This window comes from Apis mellifera, linkage group LG8 (assembly GCF_003254395.2).
Source record: "Apis mellifera strain DH4 linkage group LG8, Amel_HAv3.1, whole genome shotgun sequence".
Lineage (NCBI taxonomy): Eukaryota > Metazoa > Arthropoda > Insecta > Hymenoptera > Apidae > Apis > Apis mellifera.
Window position 1 is genome coordinate 2,588,868 of NC_037645.1, and position 18,864 is coordinate 2,607,731.

Below are 18,864 nucleotides of genomic sequence, written 5' to 3' on the forward strand. Positions count from 1 at the left end.
AAATAAACTTTCAAATAAATAAAAAATAAAATTTTGTAATTCTTTTTTATAAAAAATTTTAATTTATATTTATAAAATTCCTTTATAATTATTTAAATAATTTTTTAATTGAAAAATTATTTTAAAAAAGTCAAAATTTTTCATTTGTGAATGTGTATATATATTATCGTAAATACAGTCGATATAAAACATCGGTGTTTCCGCGCAATAATAATCCATATAGAGACGTACAAATGTGTGTTATCTTATCATAGTAATCGCTTTTAAAAAAAACGGATTATAGGATGAACTTACTATTATTGCCGTAAGAGGCGTCGATTCTCCTCTTCACGAGTTTTGGCAGATTTAATTTCAATTATTTTAATCAAGAGCGCCGGATTTATCCGCATAAAGGAAGCGCGTAGAGATCTTGTCAGTAACGATCTCATGTAAAATGATCATACATTTTATTCAAAAAAATCCTACGAAAGCTCTGCTCGATGATTCTTAAATTGTTATATAAATTTTCATCGCGAGAATCGACTAAGTACGCTGGCTCAGAAAAATTGATATTGATACATTTACTAATTGGCTAAATCTAATTATTCCATATTATTGTGGTTCCTGCACAAAAATAATTGATCTCTTTATACTGAACATTATTATGTTTTGTAGATCTTCATTTGATTTATGTGTTGGCTCAAGAAAATTTTTTCATTTCGCTTGTCATTTGTATATTTCACACTATTCAAGGTAAGTCAGTAGATAAGACTTCTTGTTTGAGTCACTATTCATGAATCACTAAGATATTAAACAATTTAATTAAATAATATGATTGAAATATCACTTATTTAATAGTTAATCATTTTTCAATACCATAAAAGTTAATTACTCAAGATATAAATACTGTTGCAATTGTAATTATCTAGATTAGAGGTTAGTTTATACTCTTTTATTATTCAAGAAGTATTTTCTGACTATTTTGAACAGTGTATTTTTATTCTCTACGTTCTTAATATTAATGCCCTAATACTTTGATTTTTTCAATTTTTTAGTTCATAATAGGTTAGTGTTACTATTTCCTAACCTTACATATATATTCTTAGAGCCAATACATGATAGAACAAATATAAATTCAGCATAAAAAAATACATACAATACGATACGCGTATTTTTATTCAGGAACCGAAAACCTTATTGTTCAATATTATTATAAAAAAAAACTAAGTAATATTATTTAGGCGATTTTCGTAAGCTCCTATTTGGCTTTGTTAAGAGATAGAAGTACGGTCGGCAAAAACTTTCAATCGCTCATAATTAATTTTATAAGACATTGTCCCTTCATTTTTTTTTTTTTGTTTAACACTTTTCTTATAATAAAACATTACATTATTAGTCAATTACACGAAATTACAATGAGCAAATTTCTTCCTCAAACTCACTTGAACTATAGCAAAACTACTCAAAAAAAGCATTTATAGAAAAAATTTTCATACAAAAAAGATATATGAAAAAATATATCTCGATTAAGCAGTTTGCTTTAGCCAAAGTCAGTTTCGGATGTTATTCAACTTGTCAAACTATTGAACATTTCCAAATATTTCCAGTATTTCGAAAATAATACAATCCAAATCTAATACCAACTTACATATTATTATATATAATTACAAATCATTATAGAAATTCAAATTAAGGTTTGCAAAACTTTCGAAATACTGTATGAAAGAAAAACGAAACTTTTACCTGAGACCTAAGTAAAAATCATAATAAAAAAATTTCCGCTGTACAAATTGTTAACTAAATGTATTATGAATTTAATTCATATTTTTATGTACGTTCATTAACAATATTTTCTCTTTTATGCTATTCATCTCTAATCAAATCAAATTAAATATCTTATAACTTAATAAAATTAACACGAAAGCTCTCTCTAGCAAAATATAAAAATCAATCTTATTGAACACAAAGATTCCGTACGTAATATTTGGTGCTTATCGTACCCTATTACCGGGTCAAAATACATTCCCCTATTCCCATCCCTGTATGAGATAAAAAAAGTTCTGCATTGTTAAAAAATTTTCCATTTAAGGTTCTGAATGTTAAATCTTTATAACAAGCAGTTTTTTCTAATCTCTCTTTCACTCTCATTCTCTCTCCCATTTGTGCTGATTTTCAGCGATTATTACGCATACAGGACGTATTTAAGATTTATCAATATACTTATTGATAAACTTGCATTTAATACAAAATGATGTATTACATAAGTATTACACTAAGAAGTTCTATGAAATGGCACAAGAATTTGTTTCTTCATTCACCATCACAAGATGTATGCTTCATTTGTAGAAATTTTTGGCCAATATGCATATCTATTTTTATATTTGCTCTATCACAAATAATCAATCAAATACATATTGCCTTCAGAGAACTTCTATTGAACAATATATAGTATTTCACTAGTCACCACTGATACGAACAAATATCTTTTTCTTGAAGTGACTAATTATAAAAACTTAATATGCAATGAATATGATTGAATATTAATCTACAGTGTATATGATACCCAAATAATAATACCGTGCGAATATTATCTTTGGAATCAAATCTTGTTTTTAATAACAAATATTTTTCTCTCCTTTTTATTTTTTTGTTTTAAACAATGAAAATATATGAAGAGAATAAATAATTTCCAAATATTCAATTTATAAATTAAATTTTTTACAAAATTTCTTATCAAATGATAATAAACGATTATCTTGTACAAAATATGCAATTTTTTATGCAATTTTCTGAATAAGAGATGTATAAATATGAAAATATAATAAAAGAAATGAGATAATTTATGCAGTACAAGAATTAATTTACCGTTTAGTCATAGATTTTGATAATACTTCTTCTTAAATATTTGTCTAACTAAAGATATATATACGCATATATTCAGTTATGCTTCTACTACGTATGATTTATCCGATCACAAAAAATTGATCAACGATTTATTGTGCAAATTATCACATTAAGTTCATATTAAAGGAAGAGGGAAAAATGTAATTTTATCTTTTTCTCACTGAAAAAATTAAATAAAAAAACTGTTATTTCATATATACGTAATTTGCCTTACTAGAAAGAAAATACTTAATTTAAAAGATGTTAAAATATTTAAAATAAATATAATTATGTCACAAAATTTTAATAATATATAATAAATATTAAAAATTGAAAAATGAATAATTCTGTATTTAATATTCTGAACTATTATAATTTATTGTATGTGATTCTAAATTATTGAAAAAAAAAAAATTTATTTTGCCTTGAATATTTTCAATATGTTTCTAAAACTAATTAATTATTTTATTTCTAGATAGGCAATCATACGTTACTCCTTTGCAGAAGCTCTATCGAAGTGCCTAGGCAACAACAATGCGTTATATAATACTATAATCTCACTCTAACTAATTCTAAAATAATAAATAAATGTTGCGTAAATTCGTCTACGCGCGGACACAAAAGGAAAAAACATTTTAACTTCGAAAATGTTACTCAAACTTAACACCTCTAAGTGTTCCATGCCATATAGATCTGCCAATTATTATAAAAATGATTAATTAAACTGCAGCAGTGTCATCAGTATTTCTCAATAATGCAGCCGCCTTTACAACATCGCCGCCACATTGATTCAACATTACTTTGCAATCTTCTAGACCAACGAAATTGTTTTCTTTTTTAAGTAATCCTTGAAGACGTTCTAGCTTAATTGCTGCCAATACATCCCAATCAGTGACATTTAATGCAGCTATGCATGATTCTGGAGTGGATTGCTCGTGCAATACTTTCATCATGATTCTAACCTCATCAGACTGTTCTCCATTTCGAGGACCACGTGTTCTTCTTGCATTTGGCCCATCACAAGCAAATTCCAATAAATCCTCACAAGAGACATGATCAGATTGTCGCGAAAGATCACTTGTATGTCTAGATAATTTTTCATTAGACAATCTATTGTAGTTAGTTGTTAAACCTGCAGAATGAAAACTATCATTTGAATCAGTAATAGAGGATTCTTTTGAGATTTCCGTTTGCTGTTTACTCGTATCACATCGTAACTGTGAATTATTTTCTGAATATTCTCCATAATTGAATTGCATCATATAGTTTGAAGGTTTTTGAATTAATAATGTTCTTTTACATATTTGAAGCTTACTTGGCGCGAGATCACCTTTGAGAGAGATCATTAAATCTTCGGATTTATTCGTGTCTGATGGAGTAGAGTTTCTACTTGCTTCACCTATTTCATTTTCTTGAACATATTTCGAAGTATTACTTCTGAGAGAAGTCTTTGATTCAATACTAATTTTTCTCTGAAGTCGTTCCGTTGAGGAATCAATAGATTGTACATCACTAATTTCCTGTGTATTTTGTCGATAATCTGACGTATCACAATCGATCAAATTGTCAGAAAATTCGAGTAGGTCTTCAGAAATCACGCTGAAGCGGTGCAATCTATTTTCGTCTGTCGATAACGAGTCCAATGCAGCAAATTCAGAATCTATACGCTGTTCAAATTCTTCTGGACTGAAAAAGAAGAACTTGTTAGCATCTAATTAATTAATTTTGAAATTAACTTGTAATATAGTAAAAAAAGAGTCTAACCTATTAGCTGAATTTTCTGATGAATATCCCTCTTGTAATGAATTGCTAGCTATGGAAGAACTCGTACTCTGCAAACTTCCATCTACCTGATCTTCGATAGGTGGTGTGGTGACTGCCATTTTGGCCAAGGTTCTAGTTACACCACCACCTGGTATAATCAAAGGATGTTTCCTCTGATGCCTGGGTAAACTAGATTTCGGTTGCAGCGTTTTAGATCTGTCTCTAGGTGGCAACGGTATAGGATTCTCGTCTACATTGTTCTGGTTTTGATTGTTTTCTATTTCCTGAGTAGAATGATGTCTCTCTAGATGACGGGAATGAGGTATAGGCGGCGGTGCGTGTGGTGGTGGCGGCGCTCTTATTTTTGGCAGTGTCTTGGAACCACTGTGATAGGCATCAAAATGAAAATGATCGGCACCCAAGTCATCTTGATGAGACACTGGATGACCCAGAGTGGCATGTTTATTTCCACGAATTCTGGGTCTGACAATGGGCAAGCCTGAACGTAACATGCGCAGTGGATTTGTATCCGGGGAAGTTTCTATGCTGGGCGTCTCCACAAGGCTGTTGTACACTTCCTTGGCTTCATCCGACAACGTAGCCTAAACAAGTCGTGGGAGGGGATAGATTTGGGAAAGAGAAACAGAAATTAAAGAACGAAAATAACAAATAAAAGAAAAGATAGCGATAGCGATAGCGAGAGAGAAAGAGACAGAGAGAGTGACTATAATTTAAAATATGAAAAAATGACTTCTGAGAGCATATACATAGACCTGGATCCTCTCTAATTGAAAGAAAATCGCAAGCACATGGAAAAATAATAAACACACTCTTTATGCCTCATGATGCAAATCAATATACCAAAAAAAGGAAATCAAAATAAAATATATTCGATATAGGCCGATTAAAAATATTATTTTAAACGGAATAAATGCAATGTATTTCCCTGTACATGTATATAAGACAGAGTATTAGTATTAAAGTTAAAGATTCGTATGTTTGACATGTGTGATTCAATGATTAACATATTCCCATTAAAATTTCCCTCAAGTACAAATAGTATAAACGTGTAAATGTATCCAAACATATTATCGACTAGATATTATTATTTAATTATTATTATGTAACATGCAAGCATGCTAAGCGTATGTGATTGAAGAACTGTTTCAGAACAGTTTTTCGTTTAAGTACACTGTATATTGTCCAGAGTTGGGTATTATTTTCAATTTATGTAATCTACATGATCTCCAAGATAATCTTTAAAATAAGATTTAATTCATTATATTTGCTATGAATTACAGTTGAGCAATAATCATTTCATTTAATGGCCATAGCAAAGATTTTAATAAAAAAAACAGCAACTCTAATTACATTTTTTTCATATCCATAATGTATCATCTATTAAGAGTTATATTTTCATTTTTAAATGTATATATAATGTATATATAAGATGTTAATATATAATTCATGGAACTCTTTTGAAGAGTTAATTCTAGAAGCCAAAATAAAAGTTAATATATAACAATGTGATATTAATTTCTGTCATAGTGTAACACAGATAGAACTGTTTTATTTTATCTCATTTTAATATTTCAATTATTTGTAAGTTTATGAAGTTAGAAAATAAATTTTATCTTCGTCACACGGCTATCTCATTCTATCTCTATCTTGCTTCATCCAACGTAAATCGAAATTATTTATAAATTATTTACTCAATAAATAAATTTCAATCGATATTTTTGTATATCAATTTGTCTTTTTTTTTTTTTGGTTTTTACAATCAATTCTATTTCATGAATATATTAATATCTATTTGAGAATTTCTTATGAAAATTATTATTAAAAAAGTTTATTAAATTATTAAAAAAGTTACTGTCTTATAACATAGAAATTTTTTTAATGTGAATTCAAAATTATACGAATTGCTATCAAGAATTTTACTCTTAAATATATTTGCATTTTAACATCATTCTTAATATCAATAATTAATTATGATATTATAATATAATCAATTACGAATGAAATTTAATTTAAGAAAAAATAAAATACTTCTGCCCAACTCTGGCATTGTCCTACATATTTTTGCCAAAAACATGCATTTGGCATATCAATGATGACACATTATAGGTATCGGACTTTAAGACCAAATCTAAAGCATTATAGATTATTTATGGGGCAGGGGATGGTGGAAAAGTTAGTATGTCATTTGTGAATTCTGGATATTCTGAACTAGTGTCAGAATCCAAATCAGAATTACTAGTGAATGTCAAACTAGAACTGGGCGCACTTTCCGGCCAAGAAAGTAAATTATTTCTAGAAGAAAAAGGTGGTGATAGAGAATTCAAAAAACTGGTCGATGGAGGCGGAGATTTTCCGCAAAGTTCTATTGATGAAAATCCTCTAGCCGCTTCCGGATGCAAAAAGTGACCTTTATTCTTAAAATTTAGTCGTAGATTATGCGGAAGTTTTTTATGACGACGCTTATAACGCAAACGGCTCCGTATATCTGTTTCCGAATGAGATATAGAATCTGAATCTTCACTAGAATCATTAATAGGATGAAAAGATCTCCTTATATTTTTAAGAGGTGGTTTCCTATTCTCTGATAAAGAAGACGTTCTGTGTCTATATATATTGGTAGCTGTAGACATTTTTTCTAAAAGTGTATCAGTCTTAGATAGTTCTTTTCTAGTATTGTCATTCTGATACAATTTCGGTGGTTCTAAAATATGCTGATGTAGACTGGGACTAGATGGAGGATTCGTTTTCTGTGAAGTTAGATTCAATTTTATACTGGTCTGTGATTGACATTGGAGAGGAATATTCAAATCTAAATGTTTAGGTTTTTGTATATTTAGACTTCTCAGAGATGTTTGGGTTTGACCAGATATATCCAAATTCCTTACACTGGTAACTAACGATTTGGTGGTAGTAGTTTCTATATTTCTTGAATTTTGCGCGATATTTTTTCCTAATTGAATCATATTCTGCGTCAATTTACCCAGACCTAAATTCAATCCTTGGCCTTTTTTTGAATCTAAATAATTCTTTACACTCTCCAAACCTGATACTTCTTTTTGATATTTCTCTGCCAGAAGTTTGCTATTCAGTTCTACTTGATTATTTACTTCTGCATCAGATTTTCTTCTAAGTCGTTGAAAATTAACTCGTAAACTTTCAGAACTACTGTAAACGGGAGATTCCTTTTTTTCAGATTCTGCAATGAATAGAGGATTATTCGATATAACAAAAGGAAAACCCTCATGACCATTTTGATTTTGTTCTATTTTACGAAAACTTTGAATATTGATTCTCATAGTTTCCATATTTGCTCTAGGACTGTCTGATCCTCCTCCCATTTTTAAATTTGTCTTTATACTATCTGTAGATCCAAAAATGATACCTTTACTTTCTTGACTTGGGTTTCTTGGTACAAATGGTACTTTTCCACCTCTCATCTTCGATATGTCAATTTTCTTAGGAAATTCAGGTATATTCATTTTAGAAGAATCACTAAAAGAACTAGAAATCTTCGGTCTTGTACCGAGGTCTATGTTAATCACCTTATCTCTGGGTAAATCAAATTTAATAGATTTATTACACGTAAAGTCAACAAAGTTTGAAGATTTTTCCTTCATCAAATCAAAACCAGCAGTTTCTTCGCATTGTACTTCAAAATTTGTTACATTATCCTTCAATGATTGATCGCAATTAGCAAATTTGCCTGATATCTGTTGGTTATGTTTATTCACAGCAATAGATCCTTGATCTTGAATGTTCGAATAACACCCTGATTTACCTGGTTGTTCTAAATTATTAATCATCTTATCGTATTTATCATCGCCGAAATACGATATTTTCTCATTAGGACCTGTTATAGTATTATCATCGTCGAAATATTTTGATTCAAAATAACGATCCACATAACTAGTGGATACTCTTTTTTGTTCTCGAGAAAAATCGAAATTTGAATTTTCTATACTGAGAGTAGGTAATTTTCCATTTTGTTGAAGAACATTTTGTTTCCCAGTTATATCTGTTATACTTTCACAATTAAAATTACTCTTTTTGTTACCATTTTCCAAGAACTCCGTTGACTTCACCAGATTTTGTTTCATAACCGCATTATCAAGAATATGTGCATCGAATTCTATATCCATATAAGAAGTCCATGCAGTAGGTTTAGTTAGAAGTTCACGAGATTTAGCGAAACAAAATTCGGCAGATGCTTTGTCCCATAATGGTAATTTCAAAGTAGATGGTGCTCCAAGTGATTCTATGCTTGATACAGTGGATGATAATGATTGCAAACTTGAACATAACCACTTTATTGATCAATATTGATCATCAATTTTGAAATAATCATGCAATTAGAAAAATTATAAATAATAAGCAGTGACAAAAGGCATAGACAAAAATATCATAATTGAAAGCAAAGCATATTGTATTAGATAAGAAGTTTGACAAAAGTTTTGATGATTGTATATGATACATAGAAATGAAAGAATATTTAATTATGGCAATATAATAAAAAATGAAAAACAAATAATAAAAAATTAAAAAATTTAAAAACAAATGAAAAATAAACAGACAGGAAAGGATTAGAGGAAAGTCAAGATTAGTCTTTCTTGTAAATTAAGCATTTTATCTTAATATTCAATTAAATAAATTAGGTTGGAATATTAAGAACATATACAATTACAATATACCTACTCTTTTGTGTGGCATCAGGAATTAACTCTGTTCCATAACAGTTTCAACAAAAATGGATTTAAAAGATGTTTCAAAAATATTTTTATCAAAAAAGACGTTTGAAATGTATGAATTACATCATTTATGTTTGTGTTAAAATAAATAATGTTATGTTTGTAGGAATTGATTGTTTTTGTATATTGCTTGTTAATTTTGATACAAAATAAATTGAATTAGTATTTTTTAAGGTACAATATTAAATTGTGTTTTAATTATGTTATTTGTGTATCTTTTAGTAGTTTGATGAACAAACGAAAATATGTTTAATGTACCTGTATGTCAGGTATACTGGCAGCTTCTTCTGAAAAGTGTCGTCTGTCTGGTTTGGGACTGTGTTGATGTGGCAACTTAAAAGAGAACTTTCTGCGTCTTGAAGGACTGGCAGGTGTTCGGGGAGACTCCGGTGGATGTTCAAGATCTGTCATGGAACGTGCTGTCAATTCCTGTGCCATAGCAATGGCTGAGTAGAGAGTTTTCTGATCGGCAGCTGAGATAGGCTTCACCTAAATATGTAAGAAGTAAATGTTTACCATATCTGGTAAATGCAAAATATATAACAATTTTTTTTTTTTTTCAATTTAATATTAATATATTATATAAATGTATATGTATATGTTTTTCTTATATTTATTATCTCTATTTTTTTTTTGAATATTAAAAATTTTGGATTTTATGCTTCAACATGCAAATAATATATATATAAAAAAGAATTAATGATACACAGCGCTAAATAATAAATAAAAAATAAATGATGAATTAATAATATAAAAAAGCATAATAATAAATAAGACAAAAAAATTACTGTACATTTATTGGACTCACGGTGGCTTGCTTTTTTTTATTGCTCTGCTTTGCTTGTATTTCTCTCAGTTCATTTCGAACATTACTTGATTCGTGTTCAGTTGATAAAGGATGAATTGGAGGTGGTGGAGGAGGAGAAGATCCTAATTAAAAAAAAAATGTATAATTATAGAAATTAATTAATTAATATATATATTTATATAATAATTTTTTTATAATTTTTTAAGTCATATCATTATTAAATTTACCTAGTGATCTAAACATTTGATCCATTTCAGCTAATAAACTTGGACCAAAATCAAAATTTAATGTTTTATCAAATCTTAATGGGCTATCTTGATTTTCTTCATCACTTATTTCATGATATTCATGATCTGCACCAAGATCATTATTGCTAGCCATATTTAATGGAACAGACTGTTTACTTGAATTAGCAGTATGGCACACTTCATTTACATCTGACCACAAATTTTCTAATAAAAAAAAATACATTCAATAATATTAAAAAATCCATTAATAATTTTAAAGTTTATAAAAGAATATTATTTTAAATGTTATAAAATATATATATATATATACCATGTTTATTTTGAACATCCTGTTGTGTATTCCTATAATCTCTCAATAATTCTCTATTTGTATCCGCGCTTCTTGTTTCCTGGCTCGAAGCTTGACTAGAATTATCCGTTACATCTTCTTGTGGTTTATATGGTGGAACCACTTGTCGTGGTAAATGTGAATACTTTCCGCCGAGAAAACCGATATCACCAAAATAAGCTCCATCTAATCCAACATGACCAGTATGTTTCAAATCACCTTGTGGAGATGAAATCATATCCGTTCGAATCTTTCGCCTTTGAGAAGAAAATGTATTTTTGCCATCACCACGTGTGAATTCACCTGGTTTATTACTTGGTAAATTAGATCCAAGATATGCTATTGTATGAGCAGGATTAAAAAAGCCAGTTTTTCCATTATTTAAAACACCTTTCCATAATGTGTTACTACTTCCTTTATCAAGAACAGTAATAACATCTCCTTGTCTGTAAACAAGCTGATTTGTTTCCATACTATCTTGAACAGCTTGAACTTGTTCTGGCTTTAAATCAGGTAAAAGATTAATTAATTCAGAAAATTTGGGACGTTTAGATGGTTCATGTTGCCAACACTGTTGCATGAGTGAAAAATATTCTTTTGGGCAACATTCTGGTTGTTCTAATCTTTGAAAATTAGGATCATCTATTGCTTCTAAAATTTGATGACCTGTTAATGCTGCCCATGGTTGAAAACCATAACTAAACATTTCCCATAAAGTTACTCCATAGGCCCATACATCACTAGCAGAAGTAAATTTTAAATATGATATACATTCTGGAGCACACCATGCTATTGGTAATTTCAAATTTACATTGAAATTCGTTTGATAATAATCTTTTCCAACTCCTAAAGCACGAGATAATCCGAAATCAGATATTTTAACTTTGTTTTTAGAAAATACTAAAATATTTCGAGCAGCAAGATCTCTGTGTATTAATCGCTTTGCCTCTAAATATTGCATTCCATCTGCGATTTGTACAGAAAAGTCACATAATGAAAGTACAGGAAAACTGCTACGTAAACTCGGTTCTTTCAAACATTCTAATAATGATCTCAGAGGTGCTAATTCTGTGACAAGCATCAAAGAATTTGTATCTAGAACTACACCATACAATCTTACAATATGCTCATGATCTATTGCATACATTATGGCTGCTTCTTTTAGAAACTCTATTGGATTATTCTGCATTCTTTCTCGTGATAAACATTTAATTGCTACTTGTATTCTTTCACCATCGTTTGTCCAAACACCTTGTTGAACAACTCCAAATTCTCCTGTTCCTAATTCTTTGTTCACAATAATTGCATCTGCTGGTATCATATGTTTATTAGGAACACGAATCGGTGGTCTATCTTGTCTTTCTTCTGGCAACATAGTTAAAGCACCTGTAGTTGGTTCTTCCCGTTTTGGTAGTAACATCTTTTTGAATTTAGATAAATAATTTTGTGGAAAATGTTTTTGAAAATATTTTTTTAAACGACGCATTTCTGGTTTGCTCATTCCAATTGCATTCAAATCATCTTCTGTTACATATTTCAATTGAGCAGTTGTCTGTACTTTCAAGTCCCCTAAATGAATACAACAAATTATTTTCAATTTTTAAAAATTTTAAATTTTAACTTCAATAAAAATACAAACCTCGAATTCCAGGATAATACTGTTGGAGTTCTGCTTCCATAAGGAATTCATACAAACCAGGTCCAGTGTTACGGGACATTCCCCCTTGTGTGTCTTTAAATAAATGAAAGAAATATATTGTAAATACTATTAATATCTATTAAATAATTCTATAGAGCATAAATATTACAATAAATTATTATAAAAATTATTATAATAATTATTATGTACTAAAATTAATATTCATACAAATACTCATAATTATTATAAAAATTTATGAAACTTTTAAATTTATGTACAGAATTAAAAACAAAAGTAATCTTTACTATTATCTAATTTAATTAAATATTATTTTAAAAATCAAAACAAATTCTCATTGATTAAATTGATCATTAAATCACAATTAATTCATTTCATTTATACTTCAAAATAAAAAATTTTTTAAATTCTTGAATGATAAAAGAATAAAAATCTTGCTTCTGCTGTCACCAAATTTATTATTATCAAACACAAACCATCATTTTTAAATGCAGTTATTATATAAACATACATTGTCTGTCACCAATAATATCCCAACAGCATCAAGCAAACAAGTTTTTATCCAAAGCACTAAAAAAATACGGAACAACTCGAAGTTTCTATACAGAAAGAAAGCACGAAATACACATAATGGTGGAAAATAGAAAATAATAGAAGCAAACCAGAGTGGGGAGAGTACAAAATTCCAGGCACGCGACAACGATCTCGGTGTGTAACGTGTGCACCATAGTCTTATAATTTTCCCCAATAGATTAGTTAATCGAAGTATCGAAAGTCACCGCGCGTTGCTCGAACGCCAGTTCGAGAAACATGAGTATCGTCTTTATAAGTCATTTCTTATATATATATATATATATATATATACATATATAAAACTGAAATAAAGGACTATGAAAAATAGAAGAATGAAAAATAAAAGTTAGAATAAATCGTTTTATTTCTTTGAAAGACACGCCCTGTGTGCTTCAAATAGATTATTATTTATATAAGCAAGTCTGTCAATTGCATATCGTGGTACTCACCCATTCTACGATGACGCAGCACGGTACACTCGGAGGTCCTTTCCTTGTCATGAGACGCAAGCGTCTGCCACTTTGTTCGACCGATTGGTGGTCCGAAGTTACAAAACTTCTCTCTTTCTTCGTTGTTTTAACTCTCCCCTCCGCCATACAAATTTCGTTTATATTTTTTCTTGAGTTTACATCTTTTATTATTTAAAATTATTTTGTATTGATTTTTTCTTTTCTTTATTTATTAAAAAAACAGGATTTATTCTATTATTTATCACTCGAAAATAAGAATGTTTTCGCGTTTATTATACTTAATTAATTAGTAATTAAAATGATTCAATATTTCAATTTCATTACAAATGATTCTATTTGTTTGCGAACGTAATCATGTAACTGTGATACTAGCTCCATTCGGCGGAAAATTAAAGAAATTATTATAAGAGGTAAATTCAAAATTTTTATATTCAATTATATGTATTTATATATTTTTAACTTTTTTTTGTTATCTTTTATTTTCTAAAAACAAAAAATTATTTTTTTTCTTATTCTCAATATTAATATAAAATATTGTGAATTCATGTGATTATTAAAATTTTGAGTTTGAGATAAGTATTTCATTATATTGATATCAATTATTTTTAATTATTGAATTGTAATACAAAATTCTTTTTAAATGTTATAATTATTTTAAAATATAATTTTATTTAAAAATTAATTTTATAATTATTATATTGCGAATGTCTATGCATTTATTTAAATGTCCAAAAATCTACAAAATATATGTCATATAGAATATGACAAAATAAAGTACATATTATAATGCTTAAAAAATGGAAAAAATTTTTTTATATTTTAGTTGCATTTCTATGATTATATTTATAAAAATTCAAATTTGTTGATCAATAGAAATAAATCTATATCTATAATTTAAAAATAATAATACAGAATATATTCAAATGAGTACCACTGAACAGTGATAGAATGTCTCAACAATATTGAATTGTACAACAATGTTGAGTTTGAGATAAAAAATTAATAATAAAAAGAGTATTAATTTTGTTGCATATAATTAATTATATATGAATATCTTTTATTGAAATAATATTGATTTCAATAAAATGACATCAATATTTTCTGTTAGAATTGCAAAAAGTAATTCTATCGAATATTTAACTCGATTATGTAAGGTTAGTAAACTTTCAATAATTATATTATTAGAAAAACAATAAATATAATATTAATATAAAATAATATTTAGAAATAATTAGATATTATCAAAATTATTTATATATTTATCGAATATTTATAAAATAAATAGTAATAAATAAAATAATTTCTTAAAGAATATTTTTTAATTTGAATAGCTTATTACTAAATTTATATATTATAGATATCAAAAAATTACAATATAACACAAGTAGCATTTATAAAAAGAATTGCGTTTAAAGAACATATACCTAAACCAGCTCCATATCCTTATTGGAAAAAGGTATGCAATGAAATCACTATGATATTGGATCCAACATCTCTTAGATATGATGATAATACCAAATTAATAGTTGTGGATGGACCTCCTGCAGTAGGAAAAACTAAACTTTGTGAACAAATAGCAAAAGATTTTGGATTTTTATATATGCCAGCACCAACACATGATGAAATATTTATAAATTATTATGGATTTGACATTCGTGATCTAAATCCTCAATTACCAGAATCATGTCGTTTTTACGATTTAAAAGATTTCCTAAGAAATCCTTATTATTATAGAACAGCATCCATTCAATTAGGATTTTTTAATATGAGATTTGAACAATATATGAATGCACTTGTTCATATATTAGCAACTGGACAAGGTGTAGTACTCAATCGATCCATTTTTACAGAATATGCTTTTATGGATGCTATGCATAAAGCTGGATATCTTAGTGACTTAACTGTGAAAGAATTTGAAATGATGAGAAAAAATTCATTCAAATTTCTTTTAAGACCACATTTAGTTATATATTTAGATGCATCTCCAGAAATCATTCAAGTAAGTTTATTTTTTATTTTTAAAAAAATTGTTAATTTAGATTAACACTACTACAAATATATCAATTGAATGTATTATAGGAAAAAATCAAAAAACGAGGTAATGTGGATGAAATTAATTCAAAAGTTTTCACAACAAAATTTTTAACAGATTTAGAAAATGCAACTAAAGAAAAATGTTTGTCTTGGCTATCATCACACTCACATATATTGATCTATGATTGGTCAAAAGAAGGCAATAATATAGATGTAATTCAAGACATTGAAACTTTAGATTTTGAAGAAGATCAATATAAAGAAAAACTTCAAGATTGGGTATTTGTTGATACTGATCAATTAATTAATTTTTTGGAGAGGTATCAAAATAAGACATACATATTTGATTATATGAATCGAAAGACAGAACCTATTATTGCTACTGATATGTACCTTATAAATGATGAAAGAGATATTCAACAAAAAGTACTTGAAACAGTAAGTATAAATCAATATACTATTTCATATATAATTAAATAACTTATTAAATTTATTTTTTATTTTTAAATTAATTTTTGTATAGATAATAAAAATTTTATATAATATTTCAGGTCAATTCAGAGAAATATCAACCTGGATGTAATCCATATTATGATAAGATTCCATGGATTACAAAAAAACAATCCCCACTTTTTTGTATTTATCGCCGAACACCTCGTGATTTTGTAAATTGCGATTTATTTAAATTTATTTAAATATGTTAAAAATTATTTGTAGATCTTTATAGATAACAAAATAAATTAATATAATAAAGAAAATTAGTATTATAATATATAAATTAGATATAATTCTGTTTGCAATTTCTTTTCATGACTATTTGAATAATATAATAAAATATAAGCAATTCTAATATTTTTAAAAAATATTATATTATATAAGATTAAGAATTACTAATTTAGAAGAAAAAACAGATTTTAAAAATTAATGAAATTATTTTATTTTAATAATCATATTTGTTAGAATTATTATAGTTTATATATTCTATTTATTGTATATATTAAAAAAGATTTAACTGTATTAAATGGAAATATATTATATGAAGTTTTTCAATTTTTTGACTGTATTAGAACAAAATAATATTGCAAAAATATCATGTTATATGAAGGCCTATATTTAATATTATTTTATTTTTATATCAGAAAACAAACATATTAAAAATATAAATATATTTTCAAAATTACATAATAAATAAATATATATATATATAATTGTTCATGTATATATTTGCGCATATAAACATATATTTAACTAAAACTATTATAAATTAGAATTTTTATCTTTAAAACTAATACAATTTATATACATACAGATAGATTAATTTATAAAAATTATGAACTAATAATTTAAAAATACGTCAATTTCATTTTTATATGCTTTAGCAATAGTTATAGAATTATATTATAATTTAATTTCACACAATATTATAATTTAATTTCAATTTGTTTTAATTTATATTAATTGTATTAAACAATTTAATTTTATGAAATTTACTTAATATTCATTAAAAAAAATCATAAAAGACATCAAGGAATAAGAAAAAAACAAACTCTTAATAGCAAAAATATTCTTCATTCACTATTATATGTAATTTTTATAAATAAAAATTAAGATAACTGTTTATAAAACTATCTTTCTTCATTTTTTAATAATAAAGAAATTCATTATAAAATTCATTATCGCTTCATTTAAATAAACATAACAATTATATTTATATTATATACTTATTTTTCAATAATGAAATACTAATTTTATTTTACAATGTTTCTTTGAATTTTGTCAATATATAAATAAAATAAAAATATTTCTATGCACAAACTATTAACTATATGTATATAAACTATACCACAATTTTTTACAACCAAGTTTTTATAATTTTTTTTTATAAAGAAAAAAAAAATAATTATGAATCAATAAAAAGTATTGAATTTGAAGTCAATTGAATGAGTCTGGCAGTAACCTGATACACCATTTAAGTGCATTAATACATATATCTTATATACAATAAATTTATACACAAAATATTGAATTTTGTCACATGATGCTAATTACATATATAATTTAGAAATTATTCCTTTTAATAAAATTTTTATGATACTAATTCATTTGCACTTTGAGTTAAAATTACAAAATTACAATAATATTCACTGAAACATATCAGTATATTTAATAACAAAAATTTTAAGGAGCTAAACTGCAACAAGAATTAGTTTTACGTGCAGTTTTATAAAATGCTTTTGATTGAACACTAAGCCCTTGTGATTTAGAAACCAAATCATCCAAATTCTCACCTCTTTTAAGAACAGCTTCTAATGTATTATGCTAGAAAATGCATAAAAATAAATTAAATTTAATAGATTTTAATTAAATTAATTTAAAAAATATATCTTTATCGTTAACTTTAAGATTTATACTTACTAAAATGATCTTTGTCTCATCTAAATCATTTTGCATTTTAGTGAGAGCATCAGCTTCATTAGGATTTTGATATTTGGCTAAATATACATTAATCTGTGCAAAATCAGTCATAACTTCATTTAATGTATCCCATGTAGATTGTGGATACTTAGATGCAAATTCATCCATAACTTTTGTAATTAATGTATGAGCTACTCTTCTAGGATATTCATGATCTGATATAAGTACTGCAGCAAGATTATCTGCTCGTACAAATACATGACACATATAATCTGTAAAACAATACAAAAAATTTTAAACATTCCATATAAAATTTGATGTTTTCACAAATACCTCCTTCTTTTACACTCTGTCTAGAGCAATTCTGAGTTCTTTCCACAATAGTTTTACTTATAAATGTCATAAATTCCTTTACGCTTCCTCTTTGAAAAAACGAAAATCTATCTACGTCATAAGCAGCTTTCAATGTTGTGGCTGACGTAGGATTTTTGTATAAAATTGACAACGCATATAACTTTACCATTTTCTGAGCTGCAGAATGATTTTATCTTTATAATTGTGTTAAATGTCTAATATTTTACAAAAAAGATTTATTGCATTAATTTTTTAGATATACTGCTACTAAAGCGAAAATATTTTATTATACGACACTAATATACATTAAACTTACCACAAATAATATATATTTTTATTTAAATTTGTTTTATTGAACAAAACACATCAAATTATATTTATTATTAAATTTTTATTCATTCAAAAAAAATTTAATGATTATCTCTAATTTCATTTATGACTACACCTACTTTGATATTGGTAAAAAAGAAACCGCCATGTTCCTTATTTATAATACGATTCTCAATCGATCGTACATTTCGTTATAAATTTCATATATTTATTTTACGTTATATGAACAAATAAACAATTATGTCACATAATAAA

General features: G+C 26.8%; 3 protein-coding genes across 5 annotated transcripts; 1 reads left to right on the plus strand and 2 right to left on the minus strand.

Moving 5' to 3' along the window:
• Positions 1–3,565: 3,565 nt before the first annotated feature.
• LOC552576 (activated Cdc42 kinase-like) lies at positions 3,566–13,883 on the minus strand. The gene is made up of 9 exons (XM_006559511.3): positions 13,456–13,883; positions 12,416–12,508; positions 10,759–12,345; positions 10,428–10,652; positions 10,201–10,322; positions 9,651–9,881; positions 6,828–8,951; positions 4,627–5,228; positions 3,566–4,548 (listed from the first exon to the last, which is right to left on the minus strand). The coding sequence occupies exons 1-9, from the start codon at positions 13,457–13,459 to the stop codon at positions 3,582–3,584; spliced, it is 5,955 nt and encodes a 1,984-aa protein (XP_006559574.1). The 5' UTR covers positions 13,460–13,883; the 3' UTR covers positions 3,566–3,581.
• Positions 13,884–14,406: 523 nt separating this feature from the next.
• On the plus strand, positions 14,407–16,263 carry LOC413340 (NADH dehydrogenase [ubiquinone] 1 alpha subcomplex subunit 10, mitochondrial). Its single transcript, XM_396785.7, has 4 exons — positions 14,407–14,630; positions 14,834–15,475; positions 15,556–15,948; positions 16,062–16,263. Exons 1-4 carry the CDS (start codon positions 14,562–14,564, stop codon positions 16,203–16,205), a joined length of 1,248 nt encoding a protein of 415 aa, XP_396785.4. The 5' UTR covers positions 14,407–14,561; the 3' UTR covers positions 16,206–16,263.
• Positions 16,264–17,650: 1,387 nt separating this feature from the next.
• LOC552555 (synaptobrevin homolog YKT6) lies at positions 17,651–18,763 on the minus strand. 3 transcript variants are annotated; one of them, XM_006559512.3, is made up of 4 exons: positions 18,596–18,763; positions 18,259–18,456; positions 17,926–18,197; positions 17,651–17,829 (listed from the first exon to the last, which is right to left on the minus strand). In XM_006559512.3, the coding sequence occupies exons 2-4, from the start codon at positions 18,446–18,448 to the stop codon at positions 17,689–17,691; spliced, it is 603 nt and encodes a 200-aa protein (XP_006559575.1). In that variant the 5' UTR covers positions 18,449–18,456; positions 18,596–18,763; the 3' UTR covers positions 17,651–17,688. The 3 variants fall into 3 exon arrangements, with proteins under 3 accessions (XP_006559575.1, XP_624934.1, XP_026298165.1); XM_624931.6 differs by having other exon boundaries at positions 18,259–18,494; XM_026442380.1 differs by lacking the exon at positions 18,596–18,763 and having other exon boundaries at positions 18,259–18,512.
• Between the last annotated feature and the right edge of the window lie 101 nt (positions 18,764–18,864).